The 26,537-nt window shown below is 41.8% G+C and overlaps 1 protein-coding gene across 1 annotated transcript in view; it reads left to right on the top strand.

Moving 5' to 3' along the window:
* Positions 1-26,537, top strand: part of Osbpl6 (oxysterol binding protein like 6) — a 188,156-nt gene that overhangs the window by 98,735 nt on the left and 62,884 nt on the right. The window contains exon 3 of the mRNA XM_052182759.1: positions 14,588-14,841. Coding sequence (XP_052038719.1) covers positions 14,740-14,841 — 102 coding nt within the window. The 5' untranslated portion in view covers positions 14,588-14,739. The remainder of the gene's footprint in view (positions 1-14,587; positions 14,842-26,537) is intronic.

Here is a 26,537-nt window from a genome sequence, read left to right on the forward strand (position 1 = left end):
GCCACATAGGTGCCCACATATCCATGTTTATTGCAGCATTTCATGACAACCAAGTCATGGAATCAGCACATAAAGGAAGTGCGGTGTATGTCCATAGTGCAGTTGTAGTCAGTCATAAAGAAGAGTGAAATTATGCTTTCTTCTAGGAAATATCTTTGATTGGAGATCACCATTTTTACTGAAATAAATCAGATATATCCAGCCAGCCATAGTGCTTGTAAGTTTAGAATTCTAGCAAATACAGAGGCAGGAGAATGATCACAAGCCCACGGCAGCCCACCAAAGCCCCATTTCAAATTACAGCAACAAAAAAAAGGAAGAACAAAGAATAATAAGACAAATCTTGCCTGTTTTCTCTTACCTGTAGTTTCCTATAGTTCTTCATAGGTGCCATTCATGAGCATGCGTATGCGAGGCCTCTCAATGTCAATGCAGAAGGGAGGCTTGGCAGTGGAGACAGAGAGGTGGGACTTTGAAAGAAGGCAAGGGGAAAGAGGATATCCGTATCCTCAGAGCACATGATATAATTGAAAGAAACTGTAGGATGCCCAACACTGTGATGAATATAAACCAATAAAGATAGTTTAGGACTTTAAAAACCTCAACTGTTATTTGTAGTTTAGTTTTGAAATGAAGTCAGTTTGGTGTGTAGCTTGTCAGCTTTTCTGAAGAATATGCCTTTAAACTACTTCATTCTTTCTCTTTCCCACAAGATCTCTTCAGTTCAGCTAGGCATAGAGTTCTCTTGCCCCCTCAACATCTTCCTTAAGATACAAGATCACATCAGGCTCCACTGGAAGAGGCAGGCAGGAGCTTGAACTTATTAGGATTTAGTTTATTTGAATTATATCTTTACTGCAGGACCAGCACTGTGCAAACCTCATACACACATAGTCAACCTAGCAGGACTCCCTTTCCTTTCCTCTTTGGTGATCTCAAGTATTTCTGATATTAAGGTAAGCTTTAAGGGTTTTATTTTGTTTGGTCTGAAGGACATTTGTTTGGTTGGCTTGGTTTTTATGTTTCTGAGACAGAGTCTCATTAGATAATCTCAGGCTTGCTCAGTCACTACTGTAGCCTAGGCCAGCTTCACACTAGCAACAGTTCTCCTATCTTAGCCTCCCAAGTGCTAAGATTATAGGTTTGTACCGTCAGACTCAGCTTAACCATGATCAATGTGGGATCTGGTAATTCTCTTATCTTTTATTGATGTTTGGATCGTATTTCTAATGCAAGTTGGGATTGCTTTCATAATCTGTGAGGATTTCTTTAACATAAAAATAAAACATCAGTGCAAGAAAAATGTACTTGTGAGTAGTATAGTGTCATGCAGACCCCACCCTACTGTGGATAGTTTCAGGGGTACCTCTAAGCCTGAGCTGAGGAGCGGAGCACACAGTAGATTCCTGAGTTCAGCACTAAGCAGGCACAAAGGTTACCATACCCCAGTGAAATGAATTCATGAGGCTAAAAGATGTAAAGCCTTATAGTAGACCTCATATTGCCAGTCCTTCCATCTCTGACCTAACAGTAGAGAACAGTTATCAAAAACGAACATTCATGATGGTTCCCCAACTTAGCATTGTAAACCCCACGACATGCGCATAACAGTCAGCATAAATCTTGTCATTCTAGAAGGGCGGCAGTTTCTCAAGATCCTGACCACAAAATGTCTGTAATTAAGCTAGATGACAGGCAGCAAATTAGTAGGTGGCAGGTGCCACGGTTCCATGCAGCCAGCCTAATCTATCAGCCCGATGCTGTCATGTCTTGCTGGTTCCTCCTGGGTAACTCAACAGGAGAAAGGATAAAACCTAATAATGCCCCAAGGCCCCTTGGGTTCCATTAGCAGCCTGGCAGGTCTTTTTTAAGGAGTTTTTCTCTTGGGAAGGTTGAACTCTGTATAGTCTTTTTCTCCAATGACTTCTGAACAGATAAGAACCAGAGTTTGTAATTCATTTGAGTCATCTTGGATTATCTTCAAGCAGCTACAGTAATATCGAAGAGTTGACATGAGAGTGTTTGTCTGTAGGGAGCTTGTGCGCACAGTCAACAGTGTGTAATGGGTGTGAAGGAGAAACTGGAATCTAACTGACGTGAGAAGCTCAGTGCACATCCTGGGTGGTGTTTGTGGATCAGGACGCATCAGGACAATGATAAAAATCATATTGCCCCTTCCCTCGGGGGTCAGAATCATGTCAGATAAACAGAGAGCAGAACATGTTTGAGAACATTCGGAAGTGGGGGCCTGATGCTGGCTGGAGTGGCAATTCTAATAGAAAGGATTGCATGATGATGAAACTAGCTGCAAAGCTGTGTAAAATAGTGCCTGTCTGTGGTACAAGGCAGCATAACTGATAGTGGTGTGTGTGTGTGTGTGATATCACACATACATCACATCCTATATAATTTACAATTTTTTTTTTGTTTTTTGGTTTTTTGGATTTGGTTTTTTTTCGAGACAGGGTTTCTCTGTATAGCCCTGGGTCTCTGGAGGAATGGAATCATGCAACATCTGCCCCGTTTTAGATGGCTTGTTCCTTGTAACATGATGACTTCTGGGCTCATCCTCCATTGTGACAATTATTCTTGGTTGTCAATTTGACTATATCTGGAAGGAACTACAATCTTGATATGGAGGGCAAACCTGGGAGAGATTGTCTGCTTGGCTTGAAGTAGGTGAATCCACTTCTAGTCCAGACTTTTGAGGTAGAAAGATACACACCATTGATCCAGATCTTGAGATGAGAAGACACAGGTCTTTAATCCAGGTCTCCAGGCATACCTTCTGCTGGAATTCTATATGAGGACATAGAAGAAGGAAGCGTTTGCTCTTTGCCTGCTTGCACTTGCCTTGCTGGCACAGCCATTCCCGCACTGGCACTGGAGCCCACTTCTTCGGATTCCAGTGTATACAGAAGGCCAGCTGAGACTCTAACCTGTGGGACTGAGCAACAAGGAGATTCTTGGACTTTGCACTTGCAGCCAGCCATTGTTGGATTAGTTAGACTTTAGCCTGTAAGTCATATGACAGAGAGAGAGAGAGAGAGAGAGAGAGAGAGAGAGAGAGAGAGAGAGAGAGAGATTCATTTCATAAGTTCTGTAACTCTAGAGAACCCTAACTAATATATCAATGTCATGTGTGATGGTTTGTATATGCCTAGGACAGGAAGTGGCACTATTAGGAGGTGTGACCTTGCTGGACTATGTGTGTCACTATGGGTGTGGGCTTTAATACTCTAGTCCTAGCTGCCTGGAAGTGATTCTTCCACTAGCAGCCTTCAGATGAAGATGTAGAACTCTCAGCTCTCTCTGCACCATACCTGCCTGGATGCTGCCTTGATCCCACCTTGATGATTATAGATTGAATCTCTGAACCTGTAAGCCAGCCCCAATGAAATGTTGTCCTTATAAGACTTGCCTTGGTCATGGTGTCTGTTCACAGCAGTAAAACCTTAACTAAGACATCATGCATGTTAGAATTCCCTTTCTCTTTAAGGCTAAGTAGTATTCCATTCTACAAACACCCTGTACTTTCTTCCTCTATGCCTGTGTCAGTGAATATTGAGTTTGTTTCTACATTTTGAGATTTGTGGCACTGGATGTGAGCAGACAGTACATATCTCAGCCATCAGTTCTTGAGGGGCACTTACCTACAAATTGAACTATTCACGTGGCAACAGTGCTTAAAAACATTTAAGGAATAGCTGAATTGTTTGATTTCTGTAGCGACTATGCCATTTTTATTCCTGTCAGCAGGGTACAAGGGATACTTGAGGGACATTTTTAACTTTAGTCAACCCCTCAGCAACCCTCAGCTCCATGGGGAACCGTTGTTTTGACGGAAAATTCCTTCAGAAAGTAGGACACCTTCAAAGCCACCTGCTGCCTGAATAAGAATTTATACAAACTGGACAAGAATTTATGAATTTTAAGGTTACAGAATAGAGGGGAAAGTTTTTGTTTCCTATTGTTCTTGCCTGTTCCTATCCTCAGGAGCTATTTCTCAGTTATTTTTCCTGTTGGCGCTGCTCAGTCTTCCCTTTTAACTCGATAGCAAAGGTCAAAACTCAATGATGAATGAAAAGTGACAGGCCAGCCTTGAAAAACCAGTGACCAGGGAATGTTAACAGAGTGGCCCAAGTCAGAAGGGCCCATGGCCCATGTGCCCATCGAAGTCACTGTCCTGCGATGCCATTATGTTAAGTGCTACATGGCCTAACCTTGTCTCCAAGGTTTCCTCAGCCTAGACAGATAACAGTCAGTATTAGTCAGGGTTCTCTAGAGTCACAGGACTTTTGGAACATCTCTATATATTTAAGGAACTTATTGTAATGATTTACAGTCTGCAGTCCAACTAACCCAACAATGGGCAGGCTATGAATGGGAAATCTAAGAATCTAGTAGTTGCTCAGTCTCATGAGGCTAGATGTTTCAGCTGGTCTTCTGTATAAACCAGAATCCTGAAGACGTAGGTTCCAACAGATGAGCTGGCAAGTAAGTTCAAGCAGGCAAAGTATAGAGTGAGTCTTCCTTCTTCCAATGTCCTTATGTAGGCTTCCAGCAGGAGGTGTGGCCCAGATTAGAGCTGTGTACACATCTGGATTTGGAACTTGCTCTGTCCCAGGCTGGCCTGGAATTCAGAGATCTGCTTGCCTCAGTCTCCTGAGACTAAAGGCATATATTACCTTGCCTGGACCTGAGCTTTTCATGGCCACAATGCCTCAAAGATCTAGATCAAAAGGGTATCCCACATCAAGATCCGGGTCAGAAGATTGTGTCTTCCAGCCTCAAGATGTGTATCACAGGTGTGACCTCCATTTCTGTATTATAGTTCATTCCAGATGTACACAAGTTGATAACCAGGAATAGCCATCACACAGTCCTTTCAAAAAGTTGAGTTTCTGTGGAGGCTCTATTAGCAAGAAGAAAGACACCAACACTGAGGCTTGCATCCATAAATTTCCTAGGCCCATTTTTCCTAGGTTTTCCTCGTTTACACAGAGTAAAAGTGCAGTGTGCCCAATGGGAACAAAGTGTTAACAGTCACCTCACACGTGGTCAGAGCCTGTTACTCCCTTCACTGCCCTTCCCTTGACATGACAGAGAAAACTCATGGAAGGAGGCGGTCTTCTCCTTTTAGGATTCTGACCTCAATTTTTTCAATATTATTCAATTCAATATCCCTTGCTTCAAGCATGGGATCAGAGAATGTTTTCTTGGGTTTTGTTCTTTTGTTGTTTTGTTTGTGGAGACAGAGTTTCTCAGTGTAGCCCTGGCTGTCCTGGAACTTGCTCCATTTGTAAACCAGGCTGGCCTTGAACTCAACAGAGATCTTATCTCTGACTCCCAGTGCTGGAATTAAAGTCATGCGCCAACAAACAGTGCCCAACCTCTTTTGTTGTTTGGAGACAAGGTCTCACCATGTCATTCTGGCTGGCCAAGAACTCACTATGTAAACTGTGCTGGCCTCAAGTCCACAGACATCTGTCTGCTTTTGCCTCCCAAGTGCCAGGCTTAACTGCATGCATCACCTCACCTGCCTGTTCTCTTGTTTTGTCTTGAAATAAGTTGCCTTGTAGCCCGGTCTGGCCTCAAACCTGCAAACATCCTGAGTGCTGGGATTGCTACTGTGCTCAGCCTCAGGGAAAACTTTCTTCATACATACTATTTTTTTTCTTTTTCATTTTCTTTCTTTCTTTCTTTCTTTCTTTCTTTCTTTCTTTCTTTCTTTCTTTCTTTCTTTCTTTCTTTCTTTCTTTCTTTCTTTCTTTCTTTCTTTCTTTCCTTCCTTCCTTCCTTCCTTCCTTCCTTCCTTCCTTCCTTTCTTTCTTTCTTTCTTTCTTTCTCTCTCTCTTTCTTTCTTTCTTTCTCTCTTTCTTTTTTTTTTTTAAGATTTATTTATTTCATGCATATGAGCATACTATTGCTCTCTTCAGACACACCAGAAGAGAGCATCAGATCCCATTATAGATAGTTGTGAGCCACCATGTGGTTGAACTCAGGACCTCTGGAAGAGTAGTTAATGCTCTTAACCACTGAGCCATCCTTACAGCCCTCTTTGTACTATTCTTAACTCATTGAGAAATGTTTAAAAGGCTGTGTATGCTTTGTTAAGTATAAAACTTATTGCCGTGGAGAGAAGAATTGCCTGGGAGAACAGTCACACAGGTAGTTCAAAGTAAGGAAGTCCTTCTGAAATCCCTTTTTCCCATCCTCGTACTAAGGAGGCCTGACCCTGCTTAGCTTCTGAGGCCAGAGGAGACTGGGTACACCCAGGGTGGCATGGTCATAGGTTCCCCGTGTCTTCCTGACAACTGTCTGAATTGTCACAAATTTCATCTCAAGTAGAAAAATTAAATTAAATTGAAAAGAAAATATGATGATTAAATTTAGGTCCATATGCCCCAATTAATATTGCATTAGTTCAAATTACAGTTTTTCAGATAAATACAGCACCCTGTAATTTCACAGAGATTTGTTATTAGAAGATGACAGATTTATGATAATGTTCAGAGACATCCACATGAACAATTACAAATAAATAATTAGAACAATGAACATGTAAATGTTTGGGGATTGGCAGTGGTTAGAAGGGCTAGAAGCTATGAGAGTGTGATGGCACACCATAAATCCCAGCACATAGAAACTTCGACAGGAGGATCTGAAGTTCCAGGCTAGCCTGGGCTACAATGAGACCCTATCTCAAAGCCCAAAACCAAACCATAACAACAAAACCAAGAGGCAATGTAGGATAGAGAAAGGGACAGCCTTTATTCTGTAGCCTTTTACTACAGGGAAGCCATCCTTAGAGTGTAACAAGGAATTTGTTTCCTCACTGGGTCACATCTATTTGGTTATTTATGTTATTTCCTTTGGGAAGTCTTTCATTCTGTCTCTTGTTATCATTTTTAGCTTATTTATTTGCAGGAACTTTTAGATATTAAAAAACACTAAACTTTGTCAAATTAATATTTTTTCTAGTTGGTGTTTTTGGGGGTAGGGGTGTGGCAATAAATATTATTTGGAGGTTTTTATCCCACCGTAGATCATTTAGTTCCCAAATAAAAGACACAAAACTTTCATATTTATAATAAGCCTTAAAAGCATTAGCACTAGGCAGATATCAACCCACTGTGCTATTTTGTCTACCATCCTGTCAGTAACCCCGCGATATCACTTGCCATGTTCAGCCTGGGCTGTCCCTACTCCAACTGTCCAGCCCTCGCAGCCCTGCTGTCAGGATCCACCTGCCCCATGGAGACTTCTTCCGTCTCCCTGCTCTCTTCTCGAAGTCTCTGCCTCAGACCCCAAGCCTGGGCATCAAAGTCCTGCCTACCTCTCTTTCTCTTTGCCCGTTTTTATTAATCAATAGTTTTAAGTTATAGAGCAACTTTTGCATAACAAAGCTGGCATATGTGAGCGTTCACTCATCTTGAGGCAAGTAGACCTTGGGATACAGAATTGAACATTACAGTACATAGCAAACAGACCAAATCTCAACATGGGGGTAGGGGGTTCGGCTGCCATTATTAATAAGTTATTTTCTACTCCAGCACGACTGTGTTTACCTAAAACATTTTTCTAATGTTTTTATGGGGTTTATTTTACCTTTAAAAGTTTAAGGCTTTTGCAGTATATTTGGCTCAATGTAAGATAGTCAGCTTTTTTTCTGATAACTTGATAGCTCGTTGAAAATAGTGCTCGCCTGGTGTGTGCAAAGCCCCCTCTTCCAATGCCTTTCCCAGCTCCTGCACCTCCACAGCAAAAACAAGCACGAAGGCTGTGCACAGCGTGTGGTCGAGGTGTCCTGTAACACATCCCTCACTCTCCTTCTGAGCACATGCTTGAGTTGGCAGTGTGGCAGCAAACACACCTGTGTGTATGTGTGCAACGACTGTTCACGGGCTGCAGCCACAGTCAGGTGTCTTGTACCTTCTGGTCTCACTTGCATCGTTTGCATGAGAGGACTCTGCAAGCGTCACCTCGTGCTGATGCTGACGTGATTAACTGAGTGCTTGGACAGGGCTCTGAACAAAGCTGAGACTTGGAAAATGCACAGTGGTAATAGCTGCTTCTGGGAATCTGTATGTTCACTCCAGAGAGATGGTTCCTGGAGTTCCCATATACATGTATGACATTTTATGTCCTCCTGAATTGTCTTGTCAGAAACTTTTGCTTTGGTTTTGAGACTAGATCTAATTTCATCCTAAGATGAAATAATTGATATAATAATAATAATAATAATAATAAATGAACTTATTGTATAGCTCAGGCTGGCCTCAGACTCATCGCAATTCCTCTGCTTCTTGAGTATTTGGAAGACATGTGTGAACCACCATACCATGCTTTGAATTCTGCCTTTTACACACACACACACACACACACACACACACACACCCTGCCCCGACCCCGGCTATACTGGGAACTGAACCTTGGGCCCCTTGCATGCTAGACAAGCACTCTAGCACTGAGTTACACTCTCAGCCTTTGAATTAAATCTTTTACACAGAAAATATTCCTTAATTTCCAGCATTGCATGCTTTGGGTTTCTTTCTGTGTGTGTCGGTGAGTGTGTACTGTGTGTGTGCCCACAGAGGCCATCAGTTGGCTGGTGTGTACTGCATGTGCACCAATGGTGGCAAGAGGTCAATGGTGAGATGTCTTCCTCTGTGATTTCTTTGTCTTATTTTGAAACAAGGTCTCCCACCGAACTGGAAGCCCACAACAGTCACTAAGCCCTCAAGAAATTCCTGCCTCTCCCCTCTAGCCCTGGGGTTACACAGACCTGCGATCTATGTGTGTAGATCCTGCCATCTACACAGCAGATGTCGGACTCACTGAGCATGCTCCCCAGCCCCTTTTGAGTATTTCAGATGGGCGGTTATGCCACTCACTGGCTGGCATGTTAAGGACCATGTTAAGCAGACAAACCCCAGCATTAGTTGATTTCAACAGAAACAATTTTACTCTTTGCTGTTAAGCCTGCGCTGGATTGACTGGTGTGTGTGTGCGGGTTTGTTTTGTTTATGCATTTTTTTACAGAAATACCACCAACATATAAGGACATAGTCTTACATTTTGTAGGGGCTTTTAATATTGGTAATGGATTTTAAATGGATGGGATACTTTGAGTCTACTAGGATGGTTCTAGAATATTTTAGTTTGACTTATTAATCTTAGTTGTTATAAACTGTAACTGTGGTTTCTCAGGTCTGAGTCTTCTATTTCTCGGCATATTCATCTATTTTACGCCTGTAGATCCCTCTTCTCATCATTGGCTATTCAACACACTTTTGTTAATTTAATTTAACAAAATTTAACTTAACTTAAATTTGTTAATTGAACTATTTAAAGATATCCAGTTATGTGCTCGTTCTCTAGGCATCTAATTTTGTAAGTTTATAAGTGCAGGGTGTTTACTTTTATTCTTTCATGTTTAGTAACATGAATGGCTAAGGCCATCTGTGGGATAGTCAGTCCATCCTACAGACAGAGATGGAGGAGACTGGGGGAGAGGGCAGGGATGAGTGCTGCGGGTTCTGACTTTTCTCTGTTTCCAAATATCCTTTTTTTAAATTGCATATATTCTTTATTTGCATTTCAAATGTTATCCCTTCTCCCAGTTCCCCCCTCCCAGGTAGTCCCTATCCCATCCTCCCTCCCCCTACTTCTGTAAGGTTGTTCCTACACCCACCCCCTCCCACCTCCTCACCCCTGATTCCCCTACACTGGAGCATCTATCGAGCCTTCATAGGACCAAGGACCTCTCCTCCCCTTGATGCCTGACAAGGCAATCCTCTGCTACATATGTAGCTAGAGCCATGTGTTCACCCCTTGGTTGATGACCTAGTCCCTGGGAGCTCTGGGGGGGGGGGGGGGTCTGGTTGGTTGATATTGTTGTTCTTCCTATGAGGTTGCAAACCCCTTCAGCTCCTTCAGTCCTTTCTTTAACTCCTCCATTGGGGACCCTGCGCTTAGTCCAATGGTTGGCTGTGAGGATCTGCCTCTGTATTTGTAAGGCTCTGGCAGGGCTTCTCAGGAGACAGCCACATCAGGCTCCTTTCAGAAGTATTGCTTGGCATCCATGATAGTGTTGGGGTTAGGTGATTGTATGTGGGATGAATCCCCAGGTGGTACAGTCTTTGGATGGTCTTTCCTTCAGTCTCTTCTCTATACTTACATATTTGATCCTGTGAGTATTTTCTTCACCTTCTTAGAAGAACCAAAACACCCATACTTTGGTCTTCCTTATTCTTGAGCTTCATGTGGTCTGTGAGTTGTATCTTGGGTATTCGGAGCTTTTGGGATAATATCCACTTATCAGTGAGTGCATACAGTGTGTGTTCTTTTGTGATTGGGTTACCTCACTCAGGATGATATTGTCTAGTTCCATCCATTTGCCTAAGAATTTCATGAATTCCTCATTCTTAACAGCTGAATAATATTCCATTGTGTAAATGTACCACATTTTCTGTATCCATTCCTCTGTTGAGGGACATCTGGGTTCTTTCCAGCTTCTGGCCATTATAAATAAGGCTGCTATGAACGTGGTGGAGCATATATCCTTATTACACATTGGAGCATCTTCTGGGCATACATATATGCCCAGGAGTGGTATGGCTGGGTCCTCTGGTAATAATATGTCCAATTTTCTGAGGAGCCACCAAACTGATTTCCAGAGTGCTTGTACCAGCTTGCAATCCCACGAGGAGAGTTCCTCTTTCTCCACATCCTTGCCAGCATCTGCTGTCACCTGAGTTTTTGATTTTAGCCATTGTCCAACCTAAGAGGTGCTTAGAAAAGTGCACTTTCAGAGCCTGTTCTCGCTCTTACTCTATGATTAATTTTTAATTTATTGAATTGCTTCCCACAGAGCAATCTAAATCCAGTAATTGTGTTGGGTTCTTGTTTTAAGTTATTTTTCTACCTTATTTTTCCTATTAGAGTGTGATGAAATTTCTATGTTTGGAAACATTTCAGATGCCATTCATTTCAGTGACTGCTCAGGATCGTGGTTAGCTGCAGATGCAGTTAGATGCTTGAGTTAGCTCTGCTCCCTGCTATCTCCTGGATTCCGTTAGATGCTTAGTGCTAGCTCTGCTTCCCCGCTGTCTCCTGGACTGTTTGTTTGTTTGTTTGTTTGCAAGAGAATTTCTTCAACTTTGATTTTCTTTTTTCCTTCCTTCCTTCCTTCCTTCCTTCCTTCCTTCCTTCCTTCCTTCCTTCCTTCCAGCATCTCCCTAACCTTTTGTTCATCCTGTATATTTCTCTTTTTGGGAGCCAATTCTAACATCATTTCTTTTCCTTTTATTGAAAATGCTTTTTTCCCCTCAAATAATATATAATCTGATTATGGTTTCTCCTAGACTTGCCCTACCTCTCCTCCCATCTGGGCCCACCTCTTTCCTGTCTCTCATTAGAAAACAGACTTCTAAGGGATAATAATAAAATATAACAAGATAAAATGTATTTTCTGAAGAACCGTGCCATACTGCATTATCATCCCTTTAATTACCGAATTCCAATTCTGGTGCCATAGCTTCAGGTTCTTAAACTAGGTCAATCCCGTTGTCCCCAAACCTGCCTTAGTTTTGCCAAAGAAACCTCTTTTCTTAAGTTTTGTGAAAACACTTGTATTCTACAGCTCCTTCCTTTTACTTTAAATAAACTTTCTATTTTCTTATGTATATGGATTAGCTTTTCACAGGTGTTTGAGACATCCACAAATGAGAGGCAGAGGGCCTTTGGCTTTATTTTCTTTATATGTGTCCTGACCTTTGCCAATAGATTATTTGTGTCAACTATATTTGCTTCACACTCAAATTCGCTTTTTCAAATTCATCCTGCTCGTTTGAAAAAAAAAATTGTTTGATTTGAACCTGTGCTGGTTTTGAATTGAATGAGCTTCCACAACTAAAGATAACCCTTGTTAATATTTTTTATCCTATTTTAACCAAACAGAAACATAGGAATCCTCAGCAATATGCTATTTTAAATCAATAATATATCATCTAAGTGTTTCATAGTTTTCTTTATTTTTGTAATGACTTATATTATTCAGGTCAGATTTCCTTCAACTCTCCCAGGGGGCTGATTTCATATACCACTCACCTGGGTGGGACCATTTGAATTCCTTTGAACGAGGCTTTTGAGTGGCAGTGACTGTAAGGCTCCTGTCAAGGCCGAGTGCTCCTTATCAGGGGTCTGCGGCTCTGTCAGGGCACAGTGCAGGCATTCTAAGTACCTGGATACCCTGCCTGGAGGATGTGTGAGCTTGGAGCTTAGTCTCACAGCAGCACTTAGCTCAGGCAAAGTCCTTTCCTTTCAAATGCTTTTTTGGTCACATATAATTTACGATGCCTATGCACAACAATCTCTACAGGTTTTCCCTAATTTGGCTCTTGGGTCATAAATTGTATATCCCTCTGTGTAAATAAATGTAAATCTCACAGTACTTTACAATGCTTGCGTTCCTACGTATATGAGGGAAAAATGAGGGTTTCTGCTCTCGTATTACTGTTATTTTCAGTTATAGTGGTTTTTGGCTGAATATAGTAATTGTGTTGGTGATGCCTTTAAGTGTATGATCTTGGTTTTATAACACTGTTTAGGCAGTTTCTGAAAATGTGCTTCACTGGAAATGAAATAAATCTTTCTTAGGTCACAGGAAATTCTACATTCTAGGAATAAAGAATAGGTAGTTTCAAACTCCGAACAGAATTTAAAATTCCTTTTGTAATGCATTAAAAATAGAGGAGGTACTCAAACTTTGATTAATGCCTGGTTAGGATGAGATTTAAAAATCATTTGAATTTGACACTGTTTAACTTTGATCTATCATCAGTTCCTTATCTGAGGTGAGTTGTTGAGGTATACCAGGAAAAGTCACACAACACCTTTTGTATAAAAACACAAGAAATTCCAGACTTGTAGATAACAATGACAACCTCAAAATCAGACCTTGGGATGCATTCTTCATCTGTTGGTTTCTTTTTCTTGAATATTTGCATTCATAATACAATCAGACTGAGCATGGCCCTTTGATCATGAAAAGGTTACCCTGAAAATGTCATGTTAAATTAAGATATTAGCATTAGTATTCATGAAGCCAGGTAGGTAGTTAGGTAGGTAGTAGGTGAGATAGATAGATAGATAGATAGATAGATAACAGATTGATAGATGATAGATATAGATAACAGATTGATGATAGGTAGATAATAGATAGATAAATAGATAGATAGGAAGAGAAGAATAAAGGGAAAAGGAAGGAACTGGAGATGTGGGGGAGGGAAGGAGGGAGGGTGTGTGTCAGAGACTGACTGAGAGCCTGAAACTTGGATTGGATTTACTTCTGCATGGATAATGGTTTAATAAGTTGGGCCTTTCAGCCTTGTCCCCTGGGGACACTTGAACAAAGCCGCCATGCTTTTGGCTCAAGTGTCAGCATCTACTTGTAAAACATCTTGGACTGGAAAACAAAGTACTTTGAATGGAGGATCTAAATAGCTTCTCACTCTCCTGCTCCCAGGCACCAGGGATTGGCTTCAGGGTCTTTAGTCATACTTATTTGATTCTTCCCTGAACAGATTAGACATCATCTGTCAGGTACTGGCTTATTTAACTGCCTTTTGCCGGTCAAAGATGAAACCTTACTGCTGTTTAATAAAAGAGCTTTGGGCTCTTTGAATTTATGATTTACAAAGGCTGATTTTGCTTTGAGACCTCTTCTTACAGTTTGGATGCTAAAAAGTTTAATTTTTTTAAACTTATTTTTACGTGTGTGGGTGTTTCACCTGCGTGTATGCCTGTGATGTGCATACCCGGGGCCCTTGCAGGTCAGAAGAGGAAGCTGGATCCCCTGAAAAATGGAGCTATAGAAAGGAAGCCATCGTGTCAGTGCTGGGAATTGTACTTGGCTTCACTGGGAGAACAGCTAGTGCTTTTAACTATTGAGATCCAGCTCAGCTAAGCAGATTTTATTTTTTACTGTAATGGGTAGAAATTTAAAATTCCAAGAGAACATTACAGGTTTCAGTCATTAGAATATCCAGGTTTACAAGTTCATAAAAAAATTCTCTTAATTGTTGGGATTCTTTTTAAGCTAATAATTAATTAATTTTTGCTGTTCAGATTGAACCCAGAGCCTTGTTCATCCTTGGCAAGGGCTCTGCCCCTGAGCTACCTGCCCCACTCCAGGGATTTCTGTTTGATTATTGTCTGTAAGCAGGTGATTATTAAAATCCTAACAAACACATTCAAGTTCCTTTAATTTGTTGGCATAATGTTAGAAGTTCAGTATGACTACAGGCATCTACCAAATTCCGTACACGTACAGAAATTTCAGAATTCATGTGTGAATCATTCTATGGATCCGTACCACCACCAGAATCCATGTGGGAATTCTATAGATCTATACTGCCACCAATTATAACTTGTGTCTCCAACCTAGAGGTCTCTGAGCCCCAGACCTGTACTTCTAAGTGTCCCGTCTTCCCTCTGTTAATGTAAATTAATTTCCCCATAAATACAGTGATTGCTATTTATTTTTAAGTCACATGAGACTTTCTGTTTGTTCCGTTTTTAGGTGGTTTGGACTCGTCAGCGGTAGCCTGTTTTCCTGGTCCAGTCCGGTCCCAGGGAGATGGACTAAAGCCACAGATTGTCTGGTTCTTTGTCTGGGAATTGGAAGAAGGATTGGGATGGTCTTACGTGCACATCCCTAGACTAATTGCAGCAATGAGTTCAGACGAGAAGGGCATATCCCCTGCTCATAAAACATCCACTCCGACCCACAGAAGTGCCTCGTCTTCAACGTCTTCTCAGAGGGAAAGCAGACAGGTAGGAGAAGATTTCCGTGCTTTTCATCATTTTCTGCCAATAGAGCCCTGTTTGGATGGCATGGATTGCTGAGCCAGAAAGTTTTTTGTGAAATACTTTGTGCCACAGGTCACCCCTTATGTGTAGCTGTGCCTGATAGTGAAAAGCTGTTACACTGGCTTCTACGTTCTATTTTGGTTTGGTTTGGTTTTGGAGGGGTGGTATGGACTTTCAGAGTACAGACCACAGCATGGGACAGCGTTTCCCAGGAAGCCTGGTGACCTTCTCACCATGAACACTTGGCTGTGGAGCCAGCATAAAACTGTCATAGTCAGGTCTCTCTTTGTCACAGACATGCAAAAGAACCCAAGGACCATCTGAAGGCTTTCTGCAAGACCAATAGTGCTCTACAAGCCCTAACCTCTGCAAGGTTCTGTGGAACCTTCTCACTGTCAGACTCAATAGTTAGGAAGCAAATAAAGTTGTAGTTTCTGGGAATTGTGAACCACAAAGATTGAACAAATTTCAAAGGCAGCAGCGGAAGTGAGGTGTCAGAACTTATTTACGGTAGAATATACCTGCTGTCTCATTTGATCCAGTCTGTAAAGTTACTTTTGCTGGCAATTACTGCATTTGTGTTTTGGGGACCGCTCTGCTGTCAGAGTTGTATGGGGATCTGCCATATAAATGCTGGCCATTGACAGAACAGTGGTATTTCATCTAGCATAGTTAGGATTAATGATTTCCCATTACAATGTGTCTTATAGTAGTAATTTGTGAAAATTTACAAGTGCATTGTCAACCTTTTATGGGAATTTTCCTTTGTGAGTTTTACTTAGTGAAGTCTGGCAATGCTGGTACCTTTGTTATGGTATTCAAAAAAGGGATGCACAGATACTATCTTAGAATTACTTCTGCTTAACTAAATCCATGATTGCCTGCTGCTGTACTGTTCAGTGCAATTGCAATGTATTTGTAGATTCTCACAGACTCGGAGGACTGTGAATGAGAACACGTGGTGTTAAATGACTACTGCATGCTTACATGCCCTCTAAGTTGGCAAGCCCACCCCTCTGCCTCTTTGTTCTTTCCTGTTGAGGGTTCTCCATTTTTCTCTTGCTCTGAGCATTTAAACTGAGAAACTGTAAGTCACAGGGCCTTCGTGGTTACTAAGGGGCAGAAGGGATTGACCCAGCTCACCCTGGAGACCTGTGGTAAATAGAAGAAAGACTGATGACTGCTATAGAAGCAGTTGTCAGGCCTTGACGATTTGCCTGCTACACCTGCACTACAGGCCCTGTATGCAAGTGGCCAGGGACACAGGAGACTCTGGCCTGGAACCTAAAGGTAGAGTAGATGATGCCTGATGGGCTTGTGAGAGGCAAGTCCAGTGATGAAAACAAGGTGTGTGAACTGATCACAAATTTTAGATAGTAGACACTATGCAAATGCCTGCTTTTGTTTGTTTGTTTTGAGATAGGGTACCACTATGTACCACATGTCTTTAATCCCAGCATTCTGTAAGCTGAGGTAGGCAGATCTCTAAGCATTCAAGACTAGTCTGGTCTACATGCAGAGCTTTGAGCTCCATACTAGTATTAATTTTTCCAGGCGCCTACTAATCGTCAAGGCAACAGTTTACTTTTGTCCCTGCAAGGACATTCTTTTCTCCTTGCTTACTGACTGCTATTTTGTATCTGTTCATCTCCCTCAAGGAGGAGAATAACAAATAACAACAGATCTGTTTCCTCCCTATCTCAGTCACTACCTAAAACTCAGGATAAATGTAGAGAACTTGGAAGTTTGACATATGCAGTGATGAGATGTAGTGCTTTTTATACACATCTTTATAGTACAAGGACCCAGCAAAAGTGTGACAAATTAATCTTCTGTGGATCTTCTCTGATTTGACAGGCACCTATGTAAATACTGCTGTGTCACCTCTGTCTTTCTTCTAGTCACATAAATGAACCATATAGCACACAGCGGAGAATACAGTAGTGCTTTAATGCACTTTATTTAATGTTGTTCACAGGTCCTAGGTGCAAACTGCTGATGAGCTGGTTAAACATTTCTGCTTAGATGTCCCACTCCGACTATGGTAAAGCAACACGTGCAAACCAGTTTGTTATCAGTAACAGGGAATCTATTACATGCCTTTCTCCTTGGCTTCATTCACAGTCCAAGGAATTAACTCTATAGCTTGTATTCTTTTTCTAGAATATTATTTCCTTCCCACTGTCTGCTCCCCGCCCGGACCCTGGTCACCTTTGCCAGCCGCTGTAGAGGTCTCTTGCCTCACCAACACCTACCTTCAGGACCCTATCATTTCAAATTCCCTGAATATGACAGAGTCGTGAAACCCTTTGATGGCTTCCTGTTCCTCACACAAGGAAAGCCAGATTTCCTTATAGGCTGGGTGCCCAGAGAAGACCATAGTCTGGTGCAGCCCTATTTCACAGCACACACATTGCCTGCTGTAATTCTGAAATCTGTCCCCTCTGTATCTATCTGTATCTCTGCCTCATCTTCCCGGAGCTGAGTCCTACCTCCACTGACGTCTGCCCTCTCTAAAACTTCCCTGGGATTAAAGACTGGCTCATGTGACAGTCTCACTGGCCATTCAGAATCACTTCCCCCGTCTCCTTCACTGACCGAGTCCCAGAGATTATGGGCGACGTTTGGCATTTTTGTATTGTTCCCTTTGTTGATCTACCTGTAGGTTTACATTGTGTTGTAAACTTTTCTAAGTGTTCTTGCAGACCTATGATGATATTAGTCTTGTCTTTTTTTATTACAAATTTTCTATGCCAGATTTATTTGCCTCCCTCTTTCTTCTTCATGGATAAATAAAACAGAACATCTGTGCATAGCCCTTGGCTTTCCGTCCTGTCTCTAAGTGGTAGAGCATAGCAGATGAAAGATGGGAAATGTTGAAGGCATAAAGAGACACAGTGTTTGGGCTTTTGCTAAGTGTTTCTTACTGCAGTGATAGGACCAACGGTCGGTCCACTTAGACCCTAAGAAGCTGGGTGGCTTCAGTACCTTCTCCGTTAGAAGTTCTCCTCCATTCTGTTGTTAGATGGCAGGACACCTAACACAATCGCTTGTGTGTGATCTGCTACATCCCACAAGCGCCACTAAATAAATATACCATGAGACTTTGAAAAAGATTAACAGTGGAGTTTATTAGACAGCTAAGGCTTTCTCATGAGCTAGCGTTCTGCAAATAAAACTTGTCCCTTGAGGGGTATGGAAATAAAGTATTTCCATACTTATTAAGTAAATTGAGAGAAATGCTGAACAGAATGTCCTTGCTCTGCTGTGTATCAATGAATTAAGATTAGTGTTAAGTTCTGAAACCTCTAGTTAGTCAAACACTTATAGAATTCAAAGAATCCAAAACTTCTTTTTCTAATATTTGGCTATTAAAAAGCATCCAGATTCTTCTTGTGTTTATAAACTGAAAGACACAGAGCCACTGTGCCCAGATCCTAAATGGCAATGCTGATCATCTCAATAGTGGCTTCTAGTTTAGATGGGGGCGTTTTCTACCTGATCAACCAGGGTCCTTATGTGTCAGTTATTTCACTATTAATTTTTATGGACTGCCTGGCTCCTGAAAGATCTGAAATTTGTGAACTTTGACCCCCAATGTCAGTAGGCCTGTTGCAGTAATACTTACCCAGAGAGATCCACTGTGATGCTAATGGATCTTAAGGTGTCCCAAACCAAATGCATCTGTCTCTTCCCTAAGCTGTCCCTTTCCAGTTTCCCTCTCAGGAAATAATGATTCTCATTTCTGTGGAGCTATCCTGATCCCTGGAAATGTCTGTCTCTCATTCTGATTCCCACCAACAGAGACCATTGTAGACTTTCCTCCCTCTGGAATCTGGTGCCTTCCACCACCTTCCCTGCTATTCTGGTCTGAGCCCCCACATGTCCTTGTCTGGAGTGTTTGACACAATTTTCTACTTGGTCTTTCAGTTTCTACTCTTCACCAGTCATACAGGACATTCTTTACAGGATAATCAGAATGTTCCCTTCAAAACGAAAGGCAGAGGGAACCCTTCTCCACCCAGCCCCATGGGAAATGTGTATGGCATTGAGGTGCTGAGCACTGGCGATGAGGGCACTTATAATCTCGGGCTGCCTGACCCACTGACCGCATTTCTTACCACATCACCTTTTTTTTTGATCCCCCTATAGGATATTCCTGAGATGTACCAAATGTGTTCTTACTTCCAGATTAATGTACTTTAATCCCCTCTGCCTAGTTAAGTTTGTCTCCACCTATGCCTGACTTCCTCACACACTTAGGTCATTTTTTAACCATTCCCTCACTGAGCAGCCTTTTTGCCCTTCTCTATGTGACTACATCATTCGCTGTCCATGGAGGTAGCTTTATTTTTCTTTAAACGTTAATCACCGTTTGGCGTGTTAGATGTTGCTTCTCTACCTAGTTATACTTATGTTGTTTTGTTCTAGACTCTGCTCCTGGAGTACAGTCTCATGAACACAGGGTTGTATCCATTCAGCAGTGTCTCCCTGGTACCACGTACAGTCTTGTGTATTGGCTATGTAGAGAGTACATTTGAATGAAGATGAGAGGGAGGATCAATGATCCTGATCATTGATGATCATGATCAATCCTTAACAGTTATTGATTTCTGTTACAAGAGGGTATTATGCGCATGAGTGAGTGTGTGTGTGTGTGTGTGTGTGTGTGTGCGCGCGTGCAGCGTACCCTCATGCTGTGTGCATATAGATGTTTGTATGATTAGGCTTTCATGTGAGTATGCATATGAGTACACGTAGGTGTACTGCTGTGGATGAAGGTCAGGGATCAATGATGAGTGCATTCCTCAGTTGCTCTCCATCTCACTTTTTCAGTCGGTCTCTCACTGAACCTGAAGCTCATTGACTGGCTAGGCTGGGTGGCCAGTGAGCCTCAGGGATGTGTGTTTTGCCTTTGCCCTCCCAGAACTGGGATAACAGATACATGCTGCTACAAACGGGGGACTTTTTCTGCTGTAGATCTGAACTGAGAACGGAGTCTCATGCTCTACAACAAGCACCTGATCTGCAGAGCTATCTCTCAAGTTCTTATATTAGTTACCTTTCTTGTTGCTAAAACAAATCCCTCACAAGAGGCAAGGTAAGAGGAGGAGTGTTTATCTTGACTTACAGTTGTAGGGGAAGAGTTTGTTGTGCTGGAGAGCTTTGGTTTAGGAGTGTGAAGCCACTGAATACATTGTATCCACAGCCAATGTACAGAGAGGAATGAAAGGTTCTAGTCAGCTTCTTTCTTCTTAGTCTATTCAAGACTCCATTGATAGGATGGTGCTTGCCACATGCAGAGTTGCCTTCCTTCTTCAGTTAATCCTCAGGACACTCCATCATAGGCCTCTAGGTCAAATTAACAGTGAAGACTAGTCATTCCATCAGAGCATCCAGAACTTTGCTATGTGTTACCAAGAACATTTTAAAACCAGGGAGGGCCCTTTCAGTTGCCGAGTGGTGATGTTTGAGGCTATCCCCAGCAGTGAGCCAACAGGACTACATGCTGCTCTAACCAGCTTCTCAGGAAGACTCTGGTCCAATAGCTGAATCAGCACTTGCTGCCCGCGTGAAAAGGCTCCTAGAACCTAAATCTACTAGGTCTTCATAGCATAGGTTCCTTCTTAGATAGGCAGAACGATAACAAGCATCTTCCAGTGTATATATACCAGTCTCATCTGGTCTTGACTATTAAGATGGCTTGGGCCTAGTTAGTTTTTGGTTGGGAAAAAAATGTATTTCCTTTGTGACAGTTCATTCTGTAGGCAAGTTTTGGTTCAAGTGCCTTTTGTGAGTTGGGTGTTCTAGAAAAGTCTGGATATTCTGGAGTTAGGCAGAGTGTCTGAGTAGATAGCACACCACCACCAGCAGCTGATACTTCATGGAAGCTCACTGTGCGAAGGCTGGCCATGAGGACTTTTCCCAGAGAACTAAAACAGGGCACAGGTGGTAGAGTATCTTGCACAAATTGAGTGAGGAAGACAGGGTTTGCTCTCTGGAGGCCTGTCTCTGGAGGCCCTACCCTGGCACTTCACTGTTTGATTGGCCTATTTATTGCAAAGCCAGTCAGGCTGTATATCCAATTATTAGAGGAGAACTCTGCAAAGCAGCATTTATCAATCACTTCTGGGTTAGTGTTTTCCTCATGTTTTACCCTGAGTATCAGTGGTAATGTTCATACCTTCTTTGGCCTAGTGAACGATAAACCTAAAGGTACCCAAAATAATAGTCCTAGGCGTCATGAGCTGTCCTAGAAAGGACATGCTTACTTGCTGGATTGTCTGTATATTGCATATATTGGCTTTGGAATGCAAACTTTTGATCATTTGTTTGTTTACTGCAAACTGCAGTTAGCCTTCCCCCCCATTAGAAGTAATGAGCAGCCCCCAGCTTTCTCATCCCCACCACTTGAAGACCCCCCACCACTGTTACTTGATGTTTACAGTGCACGTTCAGTACATATGACATGTACTAACCCAGAGACCATTGGGAAGAAATTTGACACCTGGCACGCAGCCTCTCGTTACCCACAAATGATTCAGAAATCATCATTACTGGGTAAGCAGCTTCCGCTGTTCCTGGCATGCCTGCAGGGCCCTGCTCGTCCTTTAGGCCTGCTTCTCCCTGTTTTTATGAACCCTGAGCTTGCTGGTTTCAAATAGCATTTTTTACAGCAGCAAATCCACCTGTGAGATTCAAAGTTAATACTGCTTGTTAGATTCTTAGGCAGAGCACTAAATAGATGGTGTTAGCGAATCCCAGAGGGCCCCTCCATAGAGTTTAGAAAGGCCTAGCAGTCTGTTGTTCCCTGGAGCCTGCCTGCTATTCACTGGGGTTGGGAGTCAGGATATACTTTGAGGTGTTTCATTAGAACTAGCAAGCATCTTGTGGAAGGACCTTAAGTCTATAAAACTGCTTTATTTTGTTTAAGGAATAAATGTAAATCTTCTACCTCCTTCACCTGCTTCCCACTGTACCTGTCTAACTATAGAGTACGAATACTGTGCAAATACTACCATCTGTGCATGATAATTAGTTTACATTCTAAGCACCAGATTGACTTACCTCAGATCCTGACTATGATCTGATTTTTGTAGCATCCATCACAGCTAGCACTAGTGAGGTTTTGTGGATGTGCATGTTTTTTATACGCAGCCAAGCTTGTGTATTGATTTTGTGGTTTGGGACCTAGCAATGTTTATGGAAAACCTTTAATAAGACAATATTGTAGGACCATTAGCTTAGCTTCTAAACAATATATTCTAAGAAACAACAGAAGTTACCTAGGTGGATTAATGATCTAAATACACTGTAATCACATATTAAATTACCAAATACTATGTATTATTTTTAGTTTAATATACATGCGAATATTTCTGCACAAAATATTTTAATCAATGAAAAATTAGAAACTATCTAGTACTCAGAAATATGGAAGCAGTTAAATAGCATTTCATAGCCATCCGATGAGAATTTGCACAGCTATTTAAAAATTTTCTTTGAATACTATCTAATGCTGGGGAAAAGTTAATTGGAAAAAACCAGGTTGTTAAACTGAAATACAGTACAGTTCCCATTTTGGTTTTAGTAGTAATTCTATGTCCATTGAAAAATAAAATATGTCAAAGTAGTTGAAAGAATTCATTGCTTAACATGGATGTTTTTCAATTCTGTCTTTATTTTTTCTTTATTTACTTATTTCCAGTAATTATATAAGAGGATTTCTCAAAGTGTGTGTGTGTGTGTGTGTGTGTGTGTGTGTGTGTGTGTCTGTCTAAAACGGTATTAGGAATAACTATCATTAAACTATCAGCTTTTTAATAATCATGTTATAAGCCTTAGCACCATAAATTTAAACCTAAAGTTAAATGAAGATGGAAGAATAGGATGAAGGATTGTGGGCCCCGAAGGGCTCGGGAACTCCACAGGATGACCAACAGAGTCAACTAAGCTAGACCCTTGGGGCTCTCAGAGTCTGAACCACCAACCAAAGATTATACACAGGCTGGACCTCGGCCTCCCCGCACATATGTAGATGTGCAGCTTGGCCTTCATGTGGGGCCCCAACCTCTGGAGCAGGGGCTATCTTAGAAGCTGTTCCTGTATGTGGGATACATCCTTCTGGCTGAGCTGCCTTGTCTGGCCTCAGTGGAAGAAGAAGCGCCTAGGCAAACAGACTTGAAGTGCCAGGATTGGAGGAAATACCCAGAGGGGCCCCACCTGCTCAGAGGAGAAAAGGGCGGGGATGGGAGTAGGATTCTGGGAGGCGATCACTGGGAGTGGGCAGTAAGAGGGATATAAAGTGAATAAGAAAAAAAATAAAATTAAATAAGAAAAACCAAAGTCAGGATATCTTTAATCAGTAAAAAAAAAAAAAAAAAAAAAAAGAAAAAGAAAAAGAAGAAAAAGAAAAAAAAGAAAGAAAGAACAAAGAAGAAAATGAAAATGAAGACATACTGTGTGGAAAATGACTAAGTTTCTAAACACTGAGGCATGAGCTGGGCCAGCTCTCTCCTCTTTATAATGAGTACTTTATCTCCTGGTTATGTAATCATTCCTGAACATTAACTAAGGCCGGTGTTATGTTTTGTTTGTTCTTCAGCAAATATTTATGATACACAAAGACACACCACAGATAAACATAGTGTGACCCCATAAGGATAACTGAGATAGTCCAGTTGTGCCTGTAGTATACATATATAAATCTTAAAGGCTAACAAATCATGTGAGTGCTTATCACACTGGAAACCCTTTTGAAATCTTAAGAATTGTGACAGTTTAAGATTATAGATTAACTGGTGTCCTTTTTCAGCCACACAGGACTATTAGTCTAGTTTCCTTTTGAAACAGTCTCTTGTGGCCTAGGCTGGCCTCCACGTTCCTATGTAGTCATGTTGCTATGTAGCTCGTGTTGCTAAGTGTCTAGAATACAAGAGTTGAGTCCTGAATTGAGCGGCGTGTTCTGGTTCCATGTTCTTAAGCCTTTGTCCCTTTGTAGTCAGCTGAGTCTCAGCTCTCGGTGGATGATACAAGGCACAATACAACACCGTGATGTTTACAAATAGCACTTCTTTTCATGAAGCCTTGTTTATTTCTATGTGTGTGCGTGTTTTGCCTGCCTGTTAAGTATGGATGCCCTGTGTGTGTGTGTGTGTGTGTGTGTGTGTGTGTGTGTGCCTGGTACCTGTACTGGCCAGAAAAGAGGGCATAGGATCCCTTGGAACTGGAATTACGGATCCTTGTGAACCACCCTGTGGGTCCTGGGTCCTCAGCAAGAACAACAAATGCTCTTAACTGCTGAGCCACCTCTCCAGCCCCACAAGCTGTATTTCTTTCTTTCTTTCTTTCTTTCTTTTTTTTTTTTTTGCTATTTTTTTTATTTACATTGCAAATGATTTCCCCTTTTCTGGGTCCCCACTCCCCGCAAGTCCCATAAGCCCTCTTCCATCCCCCTATTCTTCCACCCACCCCTTCCCACTTCCCTGTTCTGGAATTCCCCTATACTCTTGCACTGAGTCTTTCCAGAACCAGGGGCCACTCCTCCATTCTTTTTGGACATCATTTAATTTGTGGATTATGTCCTGGGTATTCAAAGTTTCTAGGCTAATATCCACTTATCAGTGAGTGCATACCATGATTATCTTTTGAGACTGGGTTACCTCACTTAGTATGATGTTCTCCAGCTCCATCCATTTGTCTAAGAATTTCATGAATTCATTGTTTCTAATGGCTGAATAGTACTCCATTGTGTAAATATACCACATTTTTTGTATCCATTCCTCCGTTGAAGGACATCTAGGTTCTTTCCAGCTTCTGGCTACTACAAATAGGGCTGCTATGAACATAGTGGAGCTTGTGTCCTTATTGCATGCTGAAGAATCCAGGAGGGCAGGCTGTGCTAATGACATTGCTTTTCTCCCCTTGGGTTCTCCCACTGCCCAATGAGGGTGACCTTTTTTGGACACTGTTCCTTAGACGTTCAAGTCTGGGTTTAGCAGAGAACATACGGCCACTTAACTATCACTTGACAGGCTGCTGCTTTCTCAGTGTAGGCCAGACAGTTGCTGCTAACTGGGTCAGTATGGCCTTGAGGTTTTGGTGACTCTAATGAAATGGTTCTTAACCTGTGGGCTGTGACCCCTTCAGAGTCAAATGACCCTTTCACAAGGGTCACCTAAGACCATTAGAGAACACAGATATCTACTTTACGATTCATAACAGTAGCAAAATTACAGTTATGAAGTAGCAACGGAAATAATTTTATGTTGGGGGAGGGGTGGATTACCACAACTTGAGGAACTGTATTAAAGGTTGAGAACCAGCATTAGAAAGATTGCAAACCACTGGTCTAATGCTTCATGTTATTGTAATGAGAAAAGTTTTTCCAGAGGCATATGTGAGCTTCCTAATTGATGGCGTAATGTTACAGCTAGATAGTCACTACCATTGAGTATCAGCTGTGTACCAGGGTCTGGGCAGCACTTTGTATACACTAAGTGCCAACTCTGTGTCCTACAAGGGAGTTATTATCTCCATCTTACAGATGGAAGACTTGAAGCCGAGACTGGTTGGTGATTTTTGTCTGGTCCTCAGTAAATAGAATGAGTGTAGCATCCTGATCTAGAAAATGTCACAACACTGCTCGATGTCATAGCCTGTGGTCCCACAGTTAAAGCTGGCCAAGTTCTCAAAATTAGAAACTGGAAATTACATGACCTCAAGGTTAATTTCAGGGTTGTCTAAGAAATTAACCTCGAGGTTGTGATATTTCAAAGTTCTGTGACCTTTCTCTTTTTATTTTATTCATGTCTACCTCGGAATCTGGGGAAGGTTGTGGTGGAGGGAGCCCTTCTGGTGTTATCTGCAAGGTGGTGTTATATCTTTGAAATTGTTATAACTTATGTCACCCAGTATTAGTGTTAATGTCAATAGAAGAACATTCGGAAAGCAGTGGTCTGCTTGTCTTTCTCAGTGCCCTGAACATGGATGAAAAGTAAATCTATCCAGGAATTTGTAGCCACAGCCTAAAATATTCCCAGATAAATATAAAAGCTTTTTTAATCTTTGAAATAAAATTGACAAGCCTTGACCAGTAGTCTTTGGAATCATGCTTTTCCCTGGGTGAGTTGTCCTGAGCTATTCAGCCATTATGCAGTCGCATTGTCTGTTTATTGACAAATGGAGGAAACCAAAGGCCAGTCATGTGGGCAGATTTCCTCTTGCTGCCCAGGAGGCATTGAGACCCGTGAACAGCAGACCTACCAGCCTGGAGAGCTACAGGGAAGGCTATGCTCAGGAATCTTGACCTGAGCTCCGTAAGCATCAGGTCCCTTTGAGCAGGGAGACCAGGACATGGGTAAGTACTCTCTCCCTCTTCTGTGTATTCTAAGGCTGAGGGTGATGCTTAGGGGTTAAGTTCATTTCCTCATGTTCATAAGGCCTAGGTCGAATCAGGTGCACATGCATATGAGAGTATGTCTCTCTCTCTCTCTCTCTCTTTCTCTCTCTCTCTCTCTCTCTCACACACACACACACACACACACACACACACACACAGAGGACCTAGGAATTAAGTTGTAATTTTAGGATTTGAGAGGAAGCTTTATTTTATTTTTTTAAAGAATAATGAATGTGCTTATGTAACCCTCTGATTGTGT

The sequence above is a fragment of the Apodemus sylvaticus genome, chromosome 5, assembly GCF_947179515.1.
Source record: "Apodemus sylvaticus chromosome 5, mApoSyl1.1, whole genome shotgun sequence".
Classification (NCBI taxonomy): Eukaryota; Metazoa; Chordata; class Mammalia; order Rodentia; family Muridae; genus Apodemus; species Apodemus sylvaticus.